Genomic DNA, 15,126 nt, shown 5'->3' on the forward strand with positions numbered 1-15,126 from the left:
TTGTCATCTAAATCTGTTATGACCAGACATAGAATAAATCCACCTGATTTTTTTGACAGAAGTTGCTCAGCTGGATTTTTCTGCTATCTTGGATCATTTAAATGCTGGCATACACTGTCCTTTCCACCACTACTGATGCTATCTCTCCTGTAATTATTAAATCTAATAAACAAAACAAAACAATAAGATCTGCTGTCAAAAAATGACTACTTATAGCCAAATGATACAACACAGTGGCGGAAAAAGCCTCAAAAAGCTTCTGGGTCTTGAATTGACCTAAAGAAGCTATAACGGGTCAAAAGACCTCACTTTCATCACAGGCATAAAAAACCGCTACTGTAGTTTTACTTGTACTTAACTTATGATCATCTATGATTTATATAAACACCACACTTATCTTTGCGGTGGGTGCTTGATGACAGAGGATAGCGTGAAAATACTGAATTCTTCCCTCTCCACAAGTGCGTGGCCGACGATGGCCAGCGTTTCGCAAGGCTGCTTCAGGGCCTCTAACGCACTATCTACGGAAAGAAATATTAAACATTAAAAATCACGCCAAAAACAAAGAGGATCATAGGAAAACCACACACTTACTGGGACGAGAGGGCAGCTCAAATGCTACGCTTTCCTAGCAGTTTACTTACTAATCAAAATGGCTGCTTTATAAAAAATTGACGTCAGACGCTGTTAGATCAAAGGCGCCAATAGGAAAGCTCTAAAAGAAATGGCTCCACTCTACCCGATGGTTTAATCCTGTCGGGTGCAAAGAACGTAATTTAAATATCCATTTTTGCTCATTTTGCAAAAGGAGTTTCTGATAATCACCCCCTCTTCTAGTCTGATTAATGGATTGAAGTACCACACATCTAAGATCTTCAAAGGTATGTTGATGGGTCTTGCAGTGCATCGCTAGTGGAAGCCCGATCCGGTTAGTATTGATAGAGCTTTTATGTTCACTCAATCTTACCGTTAACATCCTCTTTGTTTGTCCTACATAGATCTTATTGCAAGGACATCTAAAGCAATATATCACACCTCTTGATCTGCAATTGGTGCATTGTTTTAATACATATGTCTTATTGTCAGTGGGATTGATGAACTCACAAGTCTCTTCCATAATAGAACAGTAATTACAGTCGCCACATCTCCAGTGACCATTCATCTCATCGGAGGGTATAACGGTAGATGGCAAAACTGCTGGACAAAGGTGTTCTTTCAAATTCAAACTCCTGCTGTAGGCTAACCTCAATTTGGTCTTCTCAAAGCATGGTAATGTATTGATCAAAGACCAATGCTTCTTCAAAGTCTTTGCTAGTTTCAGAGAGTCCATATTATACTGAGTAACATACGTAATGTAATCATCTGAGTCATTCTGCCTGTCAGCCTTTGGAGTCAGTAACAATTCTCTGGTGTTCCATCTCGCTCTTTTATAGGCTTTCCGAAGTATGTATTCAGGATAGCCTCTTTTCACTAATCTTTGTGACAGTCTTCTAGATTGCATTTTAAACTCTTTATCTGTAGAGCATATGCGCCGATGTCTCAAAAATTGGGAAAACGGTAAATTGTCTTTTAAAGATCTTGGATGGCAACTACTATAGTTTAAAAACGTATTCCTATCGGTTGGTTTATGAAATACGGTAGTACTAATCTCTCCATTGATATTAGTGATTAATACATCCAAAAATGAGATCTGTGTTGCATTTATCTGTGCTGTAAACTTAATCCGCGGATGGCTTCTGTTCAAAGCTGACACAAACTGAACAAGATGTTCTTCATCACTAGTCCATAATAAAAAGATATCGATAAATCTAACCCAAAGGGCTACATATTGATAAAGCTCAGTTGTGTAGATAAACTTCTGCTCAAATGCCCTCATGTATAAATTCGCCACTGACGGTGCCATGGTTGCTCCCATGGCTACACCTGACACTTGTTGGTATAGCTGCTCATCAAACAAGAAAAAAATTTTTTCTCATCGCTAATTCTGCTAGAGCCAGGATGAAGGACATAGGGAACCGACTCGGTTCTCGTTCATTTAAGAACATTTCTATCACCTCCAAGGCTTCATCTTGTGGTATGACTGTATAAAGAGAGGACACATCTAAAGTGACCAACATACCACTCACTCTGCCATTATATGAATCTAATAGTTGCAAAAAGTGAGTAGTATCCTTTATGTATGATGCCCCACTTTTCACGAAAGGTTGCAGGAAACAATCAACAAACATCGAGAGAGGTTCTAATAAAGAACCTCTACTTGATATAATAGGTCTACCTGGCGGGTCTACGAGTTTTGTTTTGTTTAATAGTAAGTCGATCTGCAATCGGGCATATTTATATAATTATTAAATCTAAACCAGTTAGACATGAGATTTCATGGTATACTAAAGAACTCTGAGTTAAAAAAAAAAAAAAAAAAAAAAAGACCTGTCATAGATTAGAACATTATTGGAGAAAGATTTAGAGCCCTGTTTACAAAGACACACTAGCGTTTTGAATGCGCACTAAAAATTAGTATGCACTGTGTAGATGCCCATAATATTCCTATGGGCATCTACGTGGTTAGCACGCATTAATTTTTAGCGCATGTTAAAAACGCTAGCACGCCATTGTAAACAGATCATCTTTAGGGCCCTATCAGACTGGAACAGAAAAAAGACTATTAATCAATACAAATTTTTATTGCAGTCTGCTAGACATACTTATGCCACACAAATAGAGAAAAATTATTTGGACCAGAAGAAACATTTTGGTTTATTTCGTACTTTAGTTTCTTCTGATAAAAAGATGGACAATTTACAGTCCTTTCCGACTGCTGACAGTTTAGCGTCCTATTTTTCAGATAAAATAAACAAAATTAGAGAATTATTTCCGCCAGATTTGGATGCAGTAATCACATATTCATCTTATTGTGATGCTGATTCTTTATCTGCATATAGAATCTGGTCTATTTTTTCAGAGCTTCCAATCAGTAAGACAAAATCCTTATTTATGAAGTTATCTAAATCCATTTGTCAACTTGATAGTTGTCCAGCTTATTTAAAGGGAAATATACCTTCTTAGTTACTTGTCTGGTTTACCTCTTTTGAATGATTTCTTACAAAGGGGTGTTTTTTTCTTCTATGTTGAGTAATATTCTCACTCCTCTTTTAAAGAATTCAAAAACTGGACCCTGGCTTACCTGCTAATTATCAGCCAGTTGCTAGCATCCTGCTCTTGGCAAAACTATTTGAATTAAATGTTGCAGACTTATCTGATTTTTCTGTTCAATTTTGACTGAATACATTACAGGTTGGTTTCTGCCCTTTTCATTCTATAGAGGCTGTCTTATTAGCCATTAGGTCGAAAGCCAAACTTTTGTTTGCTCAAGGTAACACTGCTGTCTTATTGCAGTAAGGTTTAACTACAGCCTTTGATACAGTAGATCATGATATTTTACTATATAAATTGAGCTTGACGTATGGGCTATATTTTGTCTTGGATAAAGGAAATTTTAGTTCATAGGCATTATCAGGTTAAAATGAGCAACAAGTTTTTCTCTTCATTGGTGGCCATCTTGTGGGGTTCCACAGAGGTCCCCACTCTCTCCCACAATGTTCAATGTCTATAAGACTTAGTTTTGTCATGTTTTTTTCTACATTAGGAGCTTACATTTTTTTCGTATGCTGATATGTTTCTGTTATTTTCTGTTGAGCATGACATTCTCTCCATTCTACCAAATATTACATTATATATAGAAAGGATTGAACAACTAAGTATAATACTGACAAAACAAAATTATTATGGCTGAATTGGATTGAACATTGCCAGGTTCTAAGATAGTACTGGGCAATGGTTTATCATTGAATATTAATCTGCAGACGTTGGTCCTGCAGCTTAATCATGTAGCAGAAAATTGTTTTTTCAGACTTCATCAATTAAGAACTGATTGGCTTGTCTTCTCAGTTCTGGTCTAGTCTTTGATCTTGTCTCATTTAGATTACTGTAATGATCTATATTGTTTTGTGTCGGCTATTTTTCTTGCCAGATTGCAAGTTTTGCAGAACACTGCCGCTACTTTTAATTTTGGGGAAAAAAAAGATACTACCTCCCTGCCTTTTTTCAGCTTCATTGGCTTCCTATATTGGCTAGAATTCATTTTAAGTTAGTTTGTTTGATTTATAGGTTATTTGATGGTTTACACTATGTTTCTATCATCTCATCCCTTTTCCTCTAGATCAGGAAAAAATATTCTTCATTTCCCCTCTAGTTGGAGTCTGTTACAAGAATTTTAATTTTCATATCGGGCTGTCAAATTTTGGAATTCCTTACCAGTTTCTCTGAGGACCACACCAACTTAAAAGAGTTTTTGTAAAAATCTGCCCCCTGTTTACAAAGCCATTCAGCAATGCCAAAACAGCCCGTTCAAAGTGAATGGAATGTGTCGGCATTAGGATTAGGCTGCCAGATAAGGGAGAGGAAGTGGTCTAGTGGTTGAAGACATGGACTAAGAACCAGAGAAGCCTGGACAAGTCTTGTTGTCTCCAACTTCCTAAGGTATCTACCTAGATGTAAACTCTTTTATGAGAGGACATTTCATGCTTGAATACTTAGCACCACTGTTCAGTGCTGTCTTTGTCAATTTAGTGCTATAAAATTAAGTAGTAGTATTACTGAATTAGTATAACATTGATTGTACAAAGAAAGTCTGACAGTTCTTCTGTTTTGGGTTGTATTTTTATTTAGAAAACTGAGGGTGATCCAAGGGGATCTATATCTGAAGACGTTTGCTTCTGACCGATCTCACATGAAAAACTCCAGTGGGAAATGGAGGAAGTCTCCTCCCCCTTACCATTGCATTGAAACTTCAGGTAATTTGGCTTCTTCCCCCATGATCCTTGAATTGAGACCATAAGTGATATCCTTCTTCCCTTGAGTGTGCATTGAGACTGCAAATAATTTTGTCCTATTGGATTTTTTTTTTCGCCATAAAAGGCTTTGTTTGTACAGTGCTGTGGTGGAGAAGATTTATGCTCAAGCCTCTTGTGTGTTAGAACAGAAGGGAGGCATATTTTGTCTTGGGGAGTAAGGGATGATGACTGAGGCTAAATCTCAGAGGATTTCCTCCTGGACTGAGAGGGCACACATTGTCCAGGACTGAGAAGGACATATCTACATACAATGAGGGGAAAACAGATGAAACCTTCTGTCCACGTTTGTTAACTTCATGCTGTAATGTCTTTAGGAAGCGAGCAGGGTCAGTATTGTTTGTGTGGGCTGATTCATACTTAGCCATAAAAAGAACAACTCTCAATCTTTCCGCATGCTGGGATATTACAGCATTTTGAAACATGGAAAACAGTGTGATTCTTCCATGATCCTGCAGAGGGCTGTATTTCCTAGAAAGACTTTAAGCTGTTTAGTTCATTTAGCTCCGCAGAGAGGTTTCAAGTAATGTGGCTGTTCTTTTATTACTCTGCTATTCTAGTGTTAATATGCAGTTATAAATTAATCTAGAAACCATCATTTGTTCCTTTTTAAAAGTGGGCCTCAGAATTATGCTGATGTTCTGTACACAGCCCCAAATTGATTTCCTTTTTTTTGCATGCACTTGGCTGCTGTCCCATTTTAGCACAGGTTTCTCATACTGGGACAGACCAAAGGTCTGTCAAACCCAGTATCCTGTTTCCAACATTAGCCAAGAGCCAGGTCACAAGTACCTGGCAAGATCCCAGAACAGTACAATATATTTTATGCTTCTTATCTCAGAAATAAGCAGTAGATTTTTCCCAAGTCCATCTTAATAATGGCTTATGAACTTTTCTTTTAGGAAGCTATCCAAACCTTTTTTTAAACCCCACTAATCTAACTGCTTTTACCACATTCTCTGGCAACTAATTTAATTACATGTTGAGTGAAGAAATATTTTCTCCAAGTCATTTTAAATTTACTACTTTGTAGCTTCATTACATGTCCCCTAGTCCTGGTATTTTTGGAAAGAGTAAACAAGACTCCCGATTTACTATGCTCTCTATTGCAACCTCGCTATCAGGATACCCTATCTTCCCTGTTTTGGTGATATCTTTGAAAGATACCTTATTCCGAACCATGCGCTTTTGAGTGACTGTTGGCCTTCCCCCAATTTCTAGTTTAAAAGCTGCCTTATCTCCTTCCTTCCCTACACCCCTTCCTGTGCACTCCGCTCCATGGATAAATCCTTCTTATCTGTTCCCTTCTCCACTACTGCCAACTCCAGACTTCGCGCCTTCTGTCTCATTGCACCCTACGCCTGGAATAAACTTCCTGAGCCCCTACGTCTTGCCCCATCCTTGGCCACCTTTAAATCTAGACTGAAAGCCCACCTCTTTAACATTGCTTTTGACTCGTAACCACTTGCCTCCACCTACCCTCCTCTTCTCCTTCCTGTACACATTAATTGATTTTGATTTGCTTACTTTATTTTTGTCTATTAGATTGTAAGCTCTTTGAGCAGGGACTGTCTTTCTTCTATGTTTGTGCAGCGCTGCATACGCCTTGTAGCGCTATAGAAATGCTAAATAGTAGTAGTAGTAGTACTTTGGTTATTCCTGTGAGCAATTCAAATAGTAGCAAAGTGATTGATTGGATGTGTGTCATTTTTGCAAGGGAGGCAATTCCAAGTGTGGACAATGGTGAGTTCTCAATAGCCCCAGGAAGTGGTGGAAATACTTCAGGGATTGATCTTATCACCTGTGTTGGTTAACATCTTTCTTTAGTCATTAAGGCCCTCATGATCAAAAGCAAACTCCGGCGCTAGAGGCTGTTAACGCCATACTAGCACCGGAGTTTGCTGCCGACCCATGATCAGAGCCCTCGAGCGCCTGAAACAACGCACTTGAGGGCTCTTAGCGCAAGTAGCATGCAAATGCATGCTAAACAGGGCTACTAGCTTGCAAATGCATACTAATCAGCGCTTAACGCATTCATCCCCAATGATCAGCGTCCAGCGCGCCAAAGATTGGGTCACTGGCCGCGGCAAAATCAACGCCAGCTCTGAGCTGGCGTTAGACTTTGTGGATCATTGGGGAGGAATGGTGAGCCCTGTCCAGCATGCAGTTGCATGCTGGCAGGCCCCCGTTCCCCCCCCCCCCCCAAGGCAAACGCAAACGGGGGAGTGGAGGTCTGGTGGACCTCCGGTCCCCCCGACGATCCCACCCCCTCCATGCCCAGGGAGGGCTGGAGATCCGGTGGGTCTCCAGCCCCCTCCCCGAACCCCCATAAACCGTGGTGGCCGCCTCCGGCCAAAAGCTAACACACCCTGCCATCGATGGGGGGGGGGGCTGGAGGTCCGGTGGACCCCAACTCCTCCCCCCCCCCAGCGTTCTGCATTGTCAATCCCTGTGGTCCGTGGTCGCCCTCCGTCCCTCCCGGCTGCCCCCCTACCTTTTGTTGGAGGAGGGACGCAGCCTGCCTGCCTCCCTCCTCTTCCTGTCGACGCCGCTGAAAAATGGCGGCGCCCAGCCCCGCCCAGTGCATCCTGGGATGCACTGGGCGGGGCTACAGACCATGTAAGGGACCATGTTGGGGTCCACCGGTCCTCCAGCCCCCCCCCCCCCCTGTCGATGGCAGGGTGTGTTAGCTTTTGGCCGGAGGCGGCCACCACGGTTTATGGGGGTTCGGGGAGGGGGCTGGAGACCCACCGGATCTCCAGCCCTCCCTGGGCATGGAGGAGATCGGATCGTCGGGGGACCTCCAGCCCGCCCACCCCCCCGTCGCTGGATGGGAGGGTGGGAGAGGGTTTGGCCGGCGGCGGCCTCAACGTTTTCTGGGGGTTTGAGGAGGGGGGGGCTGGAGACAACTGTTTGACAGGTTTGGGCTTTTGACAGCCCAGACCTGTCAAACAAGTGCGGGAGGATTGTGCTGAGCGCATGCTCAGGCGCAATTCTCCCGCACTTCAACATGATAATCAAAGATAATAGCGCTGCTTAGATTTGCATGCATTATCTTTGATCATCGATGCAGAAAAGCCCTGAGCTGTCCCGGCGCTATTTTTAGGGCGCTATTTGAAACAGCGCAGGGCTTTTGATCATGAGGGCCTAAGAGCATTGGTTAGGAGCTTTGGTTTCAAATGCCATATTTATGCACAGTCTGCGATTCCCCCCTAGAAGGAGATAGGGAGCAGGTATTGTGGAAGGTGAATCAGTGCTTGGAGATGGTATTTGATTGGCTCGGTAGAATGCAGTGGCGTAGCTAGGGTAGTTGACACCCGGGGCCGGTCATTTTTTAACACCCCCCCCCCCCCCCTCCAAAATCTAGTACTAGACATGCCGAGAAATCAAAACACTCAGGACCTATAGAGCAATTCTAGCATACCATAAGCAGTAATTTCTACGAGTCACACAAAGAAAAGGAAAGCATTTTAAACACTACCGTGAGCATTAGAACATCAATTCACCTATTGTAAAATGAAACCAGGCAGAATAATACATATCGTCGATCTTGCACAGTCATTGCCAACTGAAAGCCATGTCTTTTTCACAAACACAGATACACCCTAATCCACATTAGAATAAGAAGTAATAAACTTTCTATTTAGACAAAAATTAAACTGAACCCCCAAGATGCCAGACTCTGCATACAATGCAACATCACAGAAACAGAAAATGTCCCCTAGTACTGTGCAAAATATAAAGACAGCAGATGTAAATTTGAAAAAAAACCTAAGTACCAATCACCACTTTACAAATTAACAAATAGAAATAAAACAAATATAGAAAATAAAATAATACCATTTTATTGGACTAATACATTTAGCTTTCAGAGGCCAAAACCTCCTTCCTCAGGTCAATACAGTATAGTGCTGTTACAGTATCCTATCCTGACCTGAGGAAGGGGGTTTTGTTCTCCGAAAATTAGCCAAAATGTATTAAAATTAGTCCAGTAAAAAGATTACCTTGTTTACATGTTCTATTATAAACATTTATTAACACAGCTACAATACTACTTTATCCTAAAGCAACAAAATTAAAAATATATATTTTATTTACAGTTTGATGTCTGTGGTTTCTGCTTTCCTCATCTTCTTTTCACTGTCTTCCTTCCATCCAGCATCTGTCTTTGTTCTCTTTCTGCCATCCAGTGTCTGCCCTCTCTCCCTGCCCCTTCCATCTACATCTGCCCTCTCTCCCTGCCCCTTCCATCTACATCTGCCCTCTCTCCCTGCCCCTTCCATCTACATCTGCCCTCTCTCCCTGCTCCTTCCATCTACATCTGCCCTCTCTCCCTGCACCTTCCATCTACATCTGCCCTCTCTCCCTGCCCCTTCCATCTGCCTGTCTGCCCTCTCTCTCTCTCCCATCCACTGTCTGCCCTTTCTCTCTATCCCTTCCATCCACTGTCTGCCCTTTCTCTCTATCCCTTCCATCCACTGTCTGCCCTTTCTCTCTGCCCCTTCAATCCACCATTTGCCCTCCCTCTCCCATCCATCCAGGGTCTGCCCTCCCTGTCACTCTCCCTTCCATCCAGGATCTGTCCCCTCTCTCTGCCCCTTTTTTTCAGCCCCCAGCCACTTCTCCCTGTCCCCTTTTCAGCCCCCAGTTTCAACCCCAGCCCTTTTCTCTCACCAGTCCCGAGCTTCAGCCCCCAGTCCCAGTACTAGCCCCCTTATCCCACCTACCCTCCTTTCCAGCCCCCAGTTCCAGCCCCCTTCATCCACATGCCTTGCATTAGGGCCCCCCTTTCAGCCCGACCCATTCTCCCACCTGACCCAGGCATGCCCCATTTTCCCTCATGATCCCTTCTCAGCCCCCACCCCCTTCTCCCATCTGAGAACCCCCTCCCCACTCCAGTCCTTCTCCCATCTGAGAACCCCCTCCTCTCCCATCTGAAAACCTCCTCCCCACCCCAGTCCCCTTCTCCCATCTGAAAACCCCTTCCCCTCTCCATCTGAGAACCCCCACAACACCCCTCCCCACTCCAGTCCTTCTCCCATCTGAGAACCCCCACAACACCCCTCTCCTCTCACATCTGAGAACCCCCCCACCCCAGTCCCCTTCTCCCATCTGAAAACTCCTTCCCCTCTCCATCTGAGAACCCCCACAACACCCCTCTCCTCTCACATCTGAGAACCCCCCCACCCCAGTCCCCTTCTCCCATCTGAAAACTCCTTCCTCTCTCCATCTGAGAACCCCCACAACACCCCACCCCAGTCCCGTTCTCCCATCCGAGAGTTATCTCAGAGGAGGGTGGGACACAGTGAGACACGACGAGGCAGAGAAGAGATTTACTTCTTTTACAAGCAGGGCAGACGTGAGGCGCTGCCTGCAACGATGCTTCACAAATTTTTTTTTAAAGGTAGGGTGGGAGGCTGGGAGCAGCGGGAGCGGAGCACCCTCCACACCCGCTGACACCCGGGGCGGACCGCCCCCACCGCCCTGCCCTTGCTACGCCACTGGTAGAATGGACTGAAATTGAATAGCATGAAAACAGAAGTGCTGCAGGTGAATTCAGGGAAAGAAATTAACAGTGTGTTATTAAACATTGTAGGGTCAAATTACATTCCTGGAGAAAAGGTTAAGTCCCAAGGATTATAGTTTGCTGTGGATTTTGGTTTAGAGGGATATGTTTTGGGTGTGATGCTTGGTTGTACAGTAAATTGAAGCTCATAAGGGGCCTTAAGTCAGTGTAATAGCTTTGCATGTGGTGACTCAGGTGCTAGTTGTATCCCATGAGGGTTATTGATAGAACCAAGTACTGGATAAACTTTTAAAGAAACTTCAATTCTCCGAGGACAAGCAGGCTGCTTGTTCTCACGACTGGGTGACGTCCGCGGCAGCCCCCACCAACCGGAAAAAAGCTTCGCGGGCGGTCCGCACGCAGGGCACGCCCACCGCGCATGCGCGGCCGTCTTCCCGCTCGTGCGTGACCGTTCCCGCCAGTCTTTTCCTTTCCGCGCCTGAGGAGAGTCGTGCCGTCGCCACTCTCCCTTCGCAGCCCCGGAAAGACCGTCGCGTTTACGCGATTTCGTTTATTTTGTTTCGTTTATTGTTGCCGCGCGCTCCTATTTAGTTTTTCAAAAAAAAAAAAAAAAAGAGAGCACGCGCTCCTTTTTCCCTCGTTTTCTAGCGAGGGCGTCGCGTTGCGGCCTTGTGGCCGCCCGATCGATTTGTTTTTCGAGGTGTGATTTCCGCCACCATCGACGACTTTAACTTCGCCGACGCGATTTTTCCGTCGATGTCCTCGAAGGTCCCGAGTGGATTTAAGAAGTGTGGTCGGTGCGGCCGGCCGATCTCGCAGACCGACACCCACGCTTGGTCCCTCCAGTGCCTCGGGCCGGAGTACAATCTCAAGTCTTGTTCTCTGTGTCTCGGTCTCCGGAAACGGACTCAGGTTGCGAGGCAAGTTCTGCGGGACCGTCTTTTTGGAACTTGCGCCGGCCCCTCGACGTCGACTTCGACGGCATCGGTATCGACGCCCGGTCCTTCGGTACCGGTATCGATGCCCGAAAAATCGGCATCGATGGCATCGACCCCAGGAGAACAGGTCCCGTCGGCCCTCCGGACCTCTGGTGAGGGTAGAGGTGAGAGACCGCGTGGGCAGTCGGCCCCGGTCACTCCTTCGGCCCGTGGCCCTCGGGACCGAACCCTGTCTGACTCGGGACCGAGGGGGATCGACCTCCTCCTCCATACCACCTGGCGCCGGTGACGGGCACCGTAAGAAGACAAAGAAGCGCCGCCACCGGTCGCCCTCGACGCATCCGGCTCTCGGTACCGGAGAGGAGTCGACGCCGAAGCGTCCGCGTCGAGAGGAGAGGTCCCCCTCGGTGGTGGAGGTACCGCCACGTCAGGGTCCCAGCACTTCGGTGCAGTCTCCTGGACCTGAGCAGCTTCCGGCACCGATGCCTCTACCGGCCCCCACGTCTTTCCCGACAGCGGGCCTAGACGAGTGCCTCCGAGCCATCCTTCCAGGGATCCTGGAAGGGCTGATGCGCCAGGCTGTGCCGGCGCCGGGGGTGCTTGCGCCCTCGGCGCCGATGACTGCGGCGCCGGCGAGCTCTAGCCCGGTGCCGAGGCTGTCGACGCCGCCGCCGCTTGCGGCGCCGGTCTCGACCGCCACGCAGGTGGAGTCCTCGTCAACGTCGATGGAGGGAGCTTCGTCCCCGCCGACGCGGGAGCCCACCGCTCGACGACATCGAGGTCTCGGTGCCTCGACGTCGAGCCGGGCCTGGTTCAGGACTCAGCTACATGAGCTTATGTCCGATACCGAGGAAGAGGCCTCGTGGGGGGAAGAGGAGGACCCCAGATATTTCTCCTCCGAGGAGTCTGCGGGTCTTCCCTCGGACCCCACGCCTTCACCAGAGAGGAAGCTCTCCCCTCCTGAGAGTCTCTCTTTTGCCTCCTTTGTGCGGGATATGTCTATTTGCATTCCCTTTCCCGTGGTCTCCGTGGATGAGCCGAGGGCTGAGATGCTCGAGGTCCTCGACTATCCATCACCACCTAGAGAGTCCACCACGGTGCCGCTGCACAATGTCCTCAAGGAGACACTGCTTCGGAACTGGATGCGACCATTATCTAATCCCACCATTCCCAAGAAAGCAGAGTCCCAGTACAGGATCCACTCAGACCCAGAGTTAATGCGGCCACAATTGCCCCATGACTCGGCGGTCGTGGATTCTGCTCTCAAGAGGGCACGGAGTTCGAGGGATACCGCCTCGGCGCCCCCGGGGCGGGAGTCTCGCACTCTGGACTCGTTTGGGAGGAAGGCCTACCAATCCTCCATGCTCGTGACCCGCATCCAGTCATACCAGCTCTATACGAGCATCCACATGCGGAACAATGTGAAGCAGCTGGCGGACCTGGTCGATAAGCTCCCGCCGGAGCAGTCCAGGCCTTATCAGGAGGTGGTCAGGCAGCTGAAGGCGTGCAGAAAGTTCCTGTCCAGGGGTATCTATGACACCTGTGACGTGGCGTCTCGTGCTGCGGCCCAAGGTATAGTGATGCGCAGGCTCTCATGGCTGCGTGCCTCTGACCTGGACAACCGCACCCAGCAGAGATTGGCCGATGTCCCTTGCCGGGGGGATAACATTTTTGGTGAGAAGGTTGAGCAGCTGGTGGACCAACTGCATCAGCGGGAAACCGCCCTCGACAAGCTCTCCCACCGGGCGCCTTCAGCATTCACCTCAGCTGGTGGACGTTTTTCCCGGGCCCGGCAGGCTGTGCCCTATTCCTTTGCAAGGCGTAGGTACACCCAGCCGGCCCGAAGGCCTCGTCAGGCACAGGGACAGCCCCAGCGCGCTCGTTCTCGTCAACAGCGTGCGCCTAAGCAGCCCCCTGCGCCTCCACAGCAAAAGCCGGGGACGGGCTTTTGACTGGATCCACGGGAACATAGCCACCCTCAAAGTGTCCGTACCGGACGATCTGCCGGTCGGAGGGAGGTTAAAATTTTTTCACCAAAGGTGGCCTCTCATAACCTCCGACCAGTGGGTTCTCCAAATAGTGCGGTGCGGATACGCCCTGAATTTGGCCTCCCTGCCTCCAAATTGTCCTCCGGGAGCTCAGTCCTTCAGCTCCCATCACAAGCAGGTACTTGCAGAGGAACTCTCCGCCCTTCTCAGCGCCAATGCGGTCGAGCCCGTACCACCCGGGCAGGAAGGGCAGGGATTCTATTCCAGGTACTTCCTTGTGGAAAAGAAAACAGGGGGGATGCGTCCCATCCTAGACCTGAGAGGCCTGAACAAATTCCTGGTCAAAGAAAAGTTCAGGATGCTTTCCTTGGGCACCCTTCTGCCAATGATTCAGAAAAATGATTGGCTATGTTCCCTGGATTTAAAGGATGCATACACTCACATCCCGATACTGCCAGCTCACAGACAGCATCTCAGATTCCGCCTGGGAGCACGGCACTTTCAGTATTGTGTGCTGCCCTTTGGGCTCGCCTCTGCCCCACGAGTGTTTACAAAGTGCCTCGTGGTGGTAGCGGCATACCTTCGCAAGCTGGGAGTGCACGTGTTCCCATATCTCGACGATTGGCTGGTCAAGAACACCTCGGAGGCAGGAGCCCTCCGGTCCATGCAGTGCACTACTCAACTCCTGGAGCTGCTGGGGTTTGTGATAAATTACCCAAAGTCCCATCTCCAGCCAACTCAGTCTCTGGAATTCATAGGAGCTCTGCTGAATACCCAGACGGCTCAGGCCTTCCTTCCCGAAGCGAGGGCCAACAACCTCCTGTCCCTCGCTTCGCAGACCAGAGCGTCTCAGCAGGTCACAGCTCGGCAGATGTTGAGACTTCTGGGTCATATGGCCTCCACAGTTCATGTGACTCCCATGGCTCGTCTTCACATGAGATCTGCTCAATGGACCCTAGCTTCCCAGTGGTTTCAGGCCACCGGGAATCTAGAAGATGTCATTCGCCTCTCCACCAGTTGCCGCACTTCACTGCTCTGGTGGACCATCCGGACCAATTTGACCCTGGGACGTCCATTCCAAATTCCGCAGCCCACGAAAGTGCTGACGACAGATGCATCTCGCCTGGGGTGGGGAGCTCATGTCGATGGGCTTCACACCCAGGGTCTGTGGTCCCTCCAGGAAAAGGATCTGCAGATCAACCTCCTGGAGCTCCGAGCGATCTGGAACGCACTGAAGGCTTTCAGAGATCGGCTGTCCTGCCAAATTATCCAAATTCGGACAGACAATCAGGTTGCAATGTATTACACCAACAAGCAGGGGGGCACCGGATCTCGCCCCTTGTGTCAGGAAGCCATGGGCATGTGGCGCTGGGCTTGCCAGTTCGGCATGCTCCTTCAAGCCACGTACCTGGCAGGTGTAAACAACAGTCTGGCCGACAGACTGAGCAGAGTCATGCAACCGCACGAGTGGTCGCTCCATTCCAGAGTGGTACGCAAGATCTTCCGAGAGTGGGGCACCCCCTCGGTGGACCTTTTCGCCTCTCAGACCAACCACAAGCTGCCTCTGTTCTGTTCCAGACTTCGAGCACACGGCAGACTGGCGTCGGATGCCTTTCTCCTCCATTGGGGGACCGGCCTCCTGTATGCTTATCCTCCCATACCTTTGGTGGGGAAGACCTTACTGAAGCTCAAGCAAGACCACGGCACCATGATTCTGATCGCGCCCTTTTGGCCCCGTCAGATCTGGTTCCCTCTTCTTCTGGAAT

At 48.0% G+C, this 15,126-nt stretch overlaps 1 protein-coding gene across 6 annotated transcripts in view; it reads left to right on the forward strand.

Moving 5' to 3' along the window:
- The window catches only part of WDYHV1 (WDYHV motif containing 1), a 90,847-nt gene that overhangs the window by 58,766 nt on the left and 16,955 nt on the right, over positions 1-15,126 (forward strand). For all 6 annotated transcript variants that reach the window (XM_030218790.1, XM_030218775.1, XM_030218782.1 and 3 more), the window contains one exon: positions 4,726-4,850. In XM_030218790.1, the coding sequence (XP_030074650.1) occupies positions 4,726-4,850 (125 nt within the window). The remainder of the gene's footprint in view (positions 1-4,725; positions 4,851-15,126) is intronic.

Source organism: Microcaecilia unicolor, chromosome 1 (assembly GCF_901765095.1).
Source record: "Microcaecilia unicolor chromosome 1, aMicUni1.1, whole genome shotgun sequence".
Taxonomy (NCBI): domain Eukaryota; kingdom Metazoa; phylum Chordata; class Amphibia; order Gymnophiona; family Siphonopidae; genus Microcaecilia; species Microcaecilia unicolor.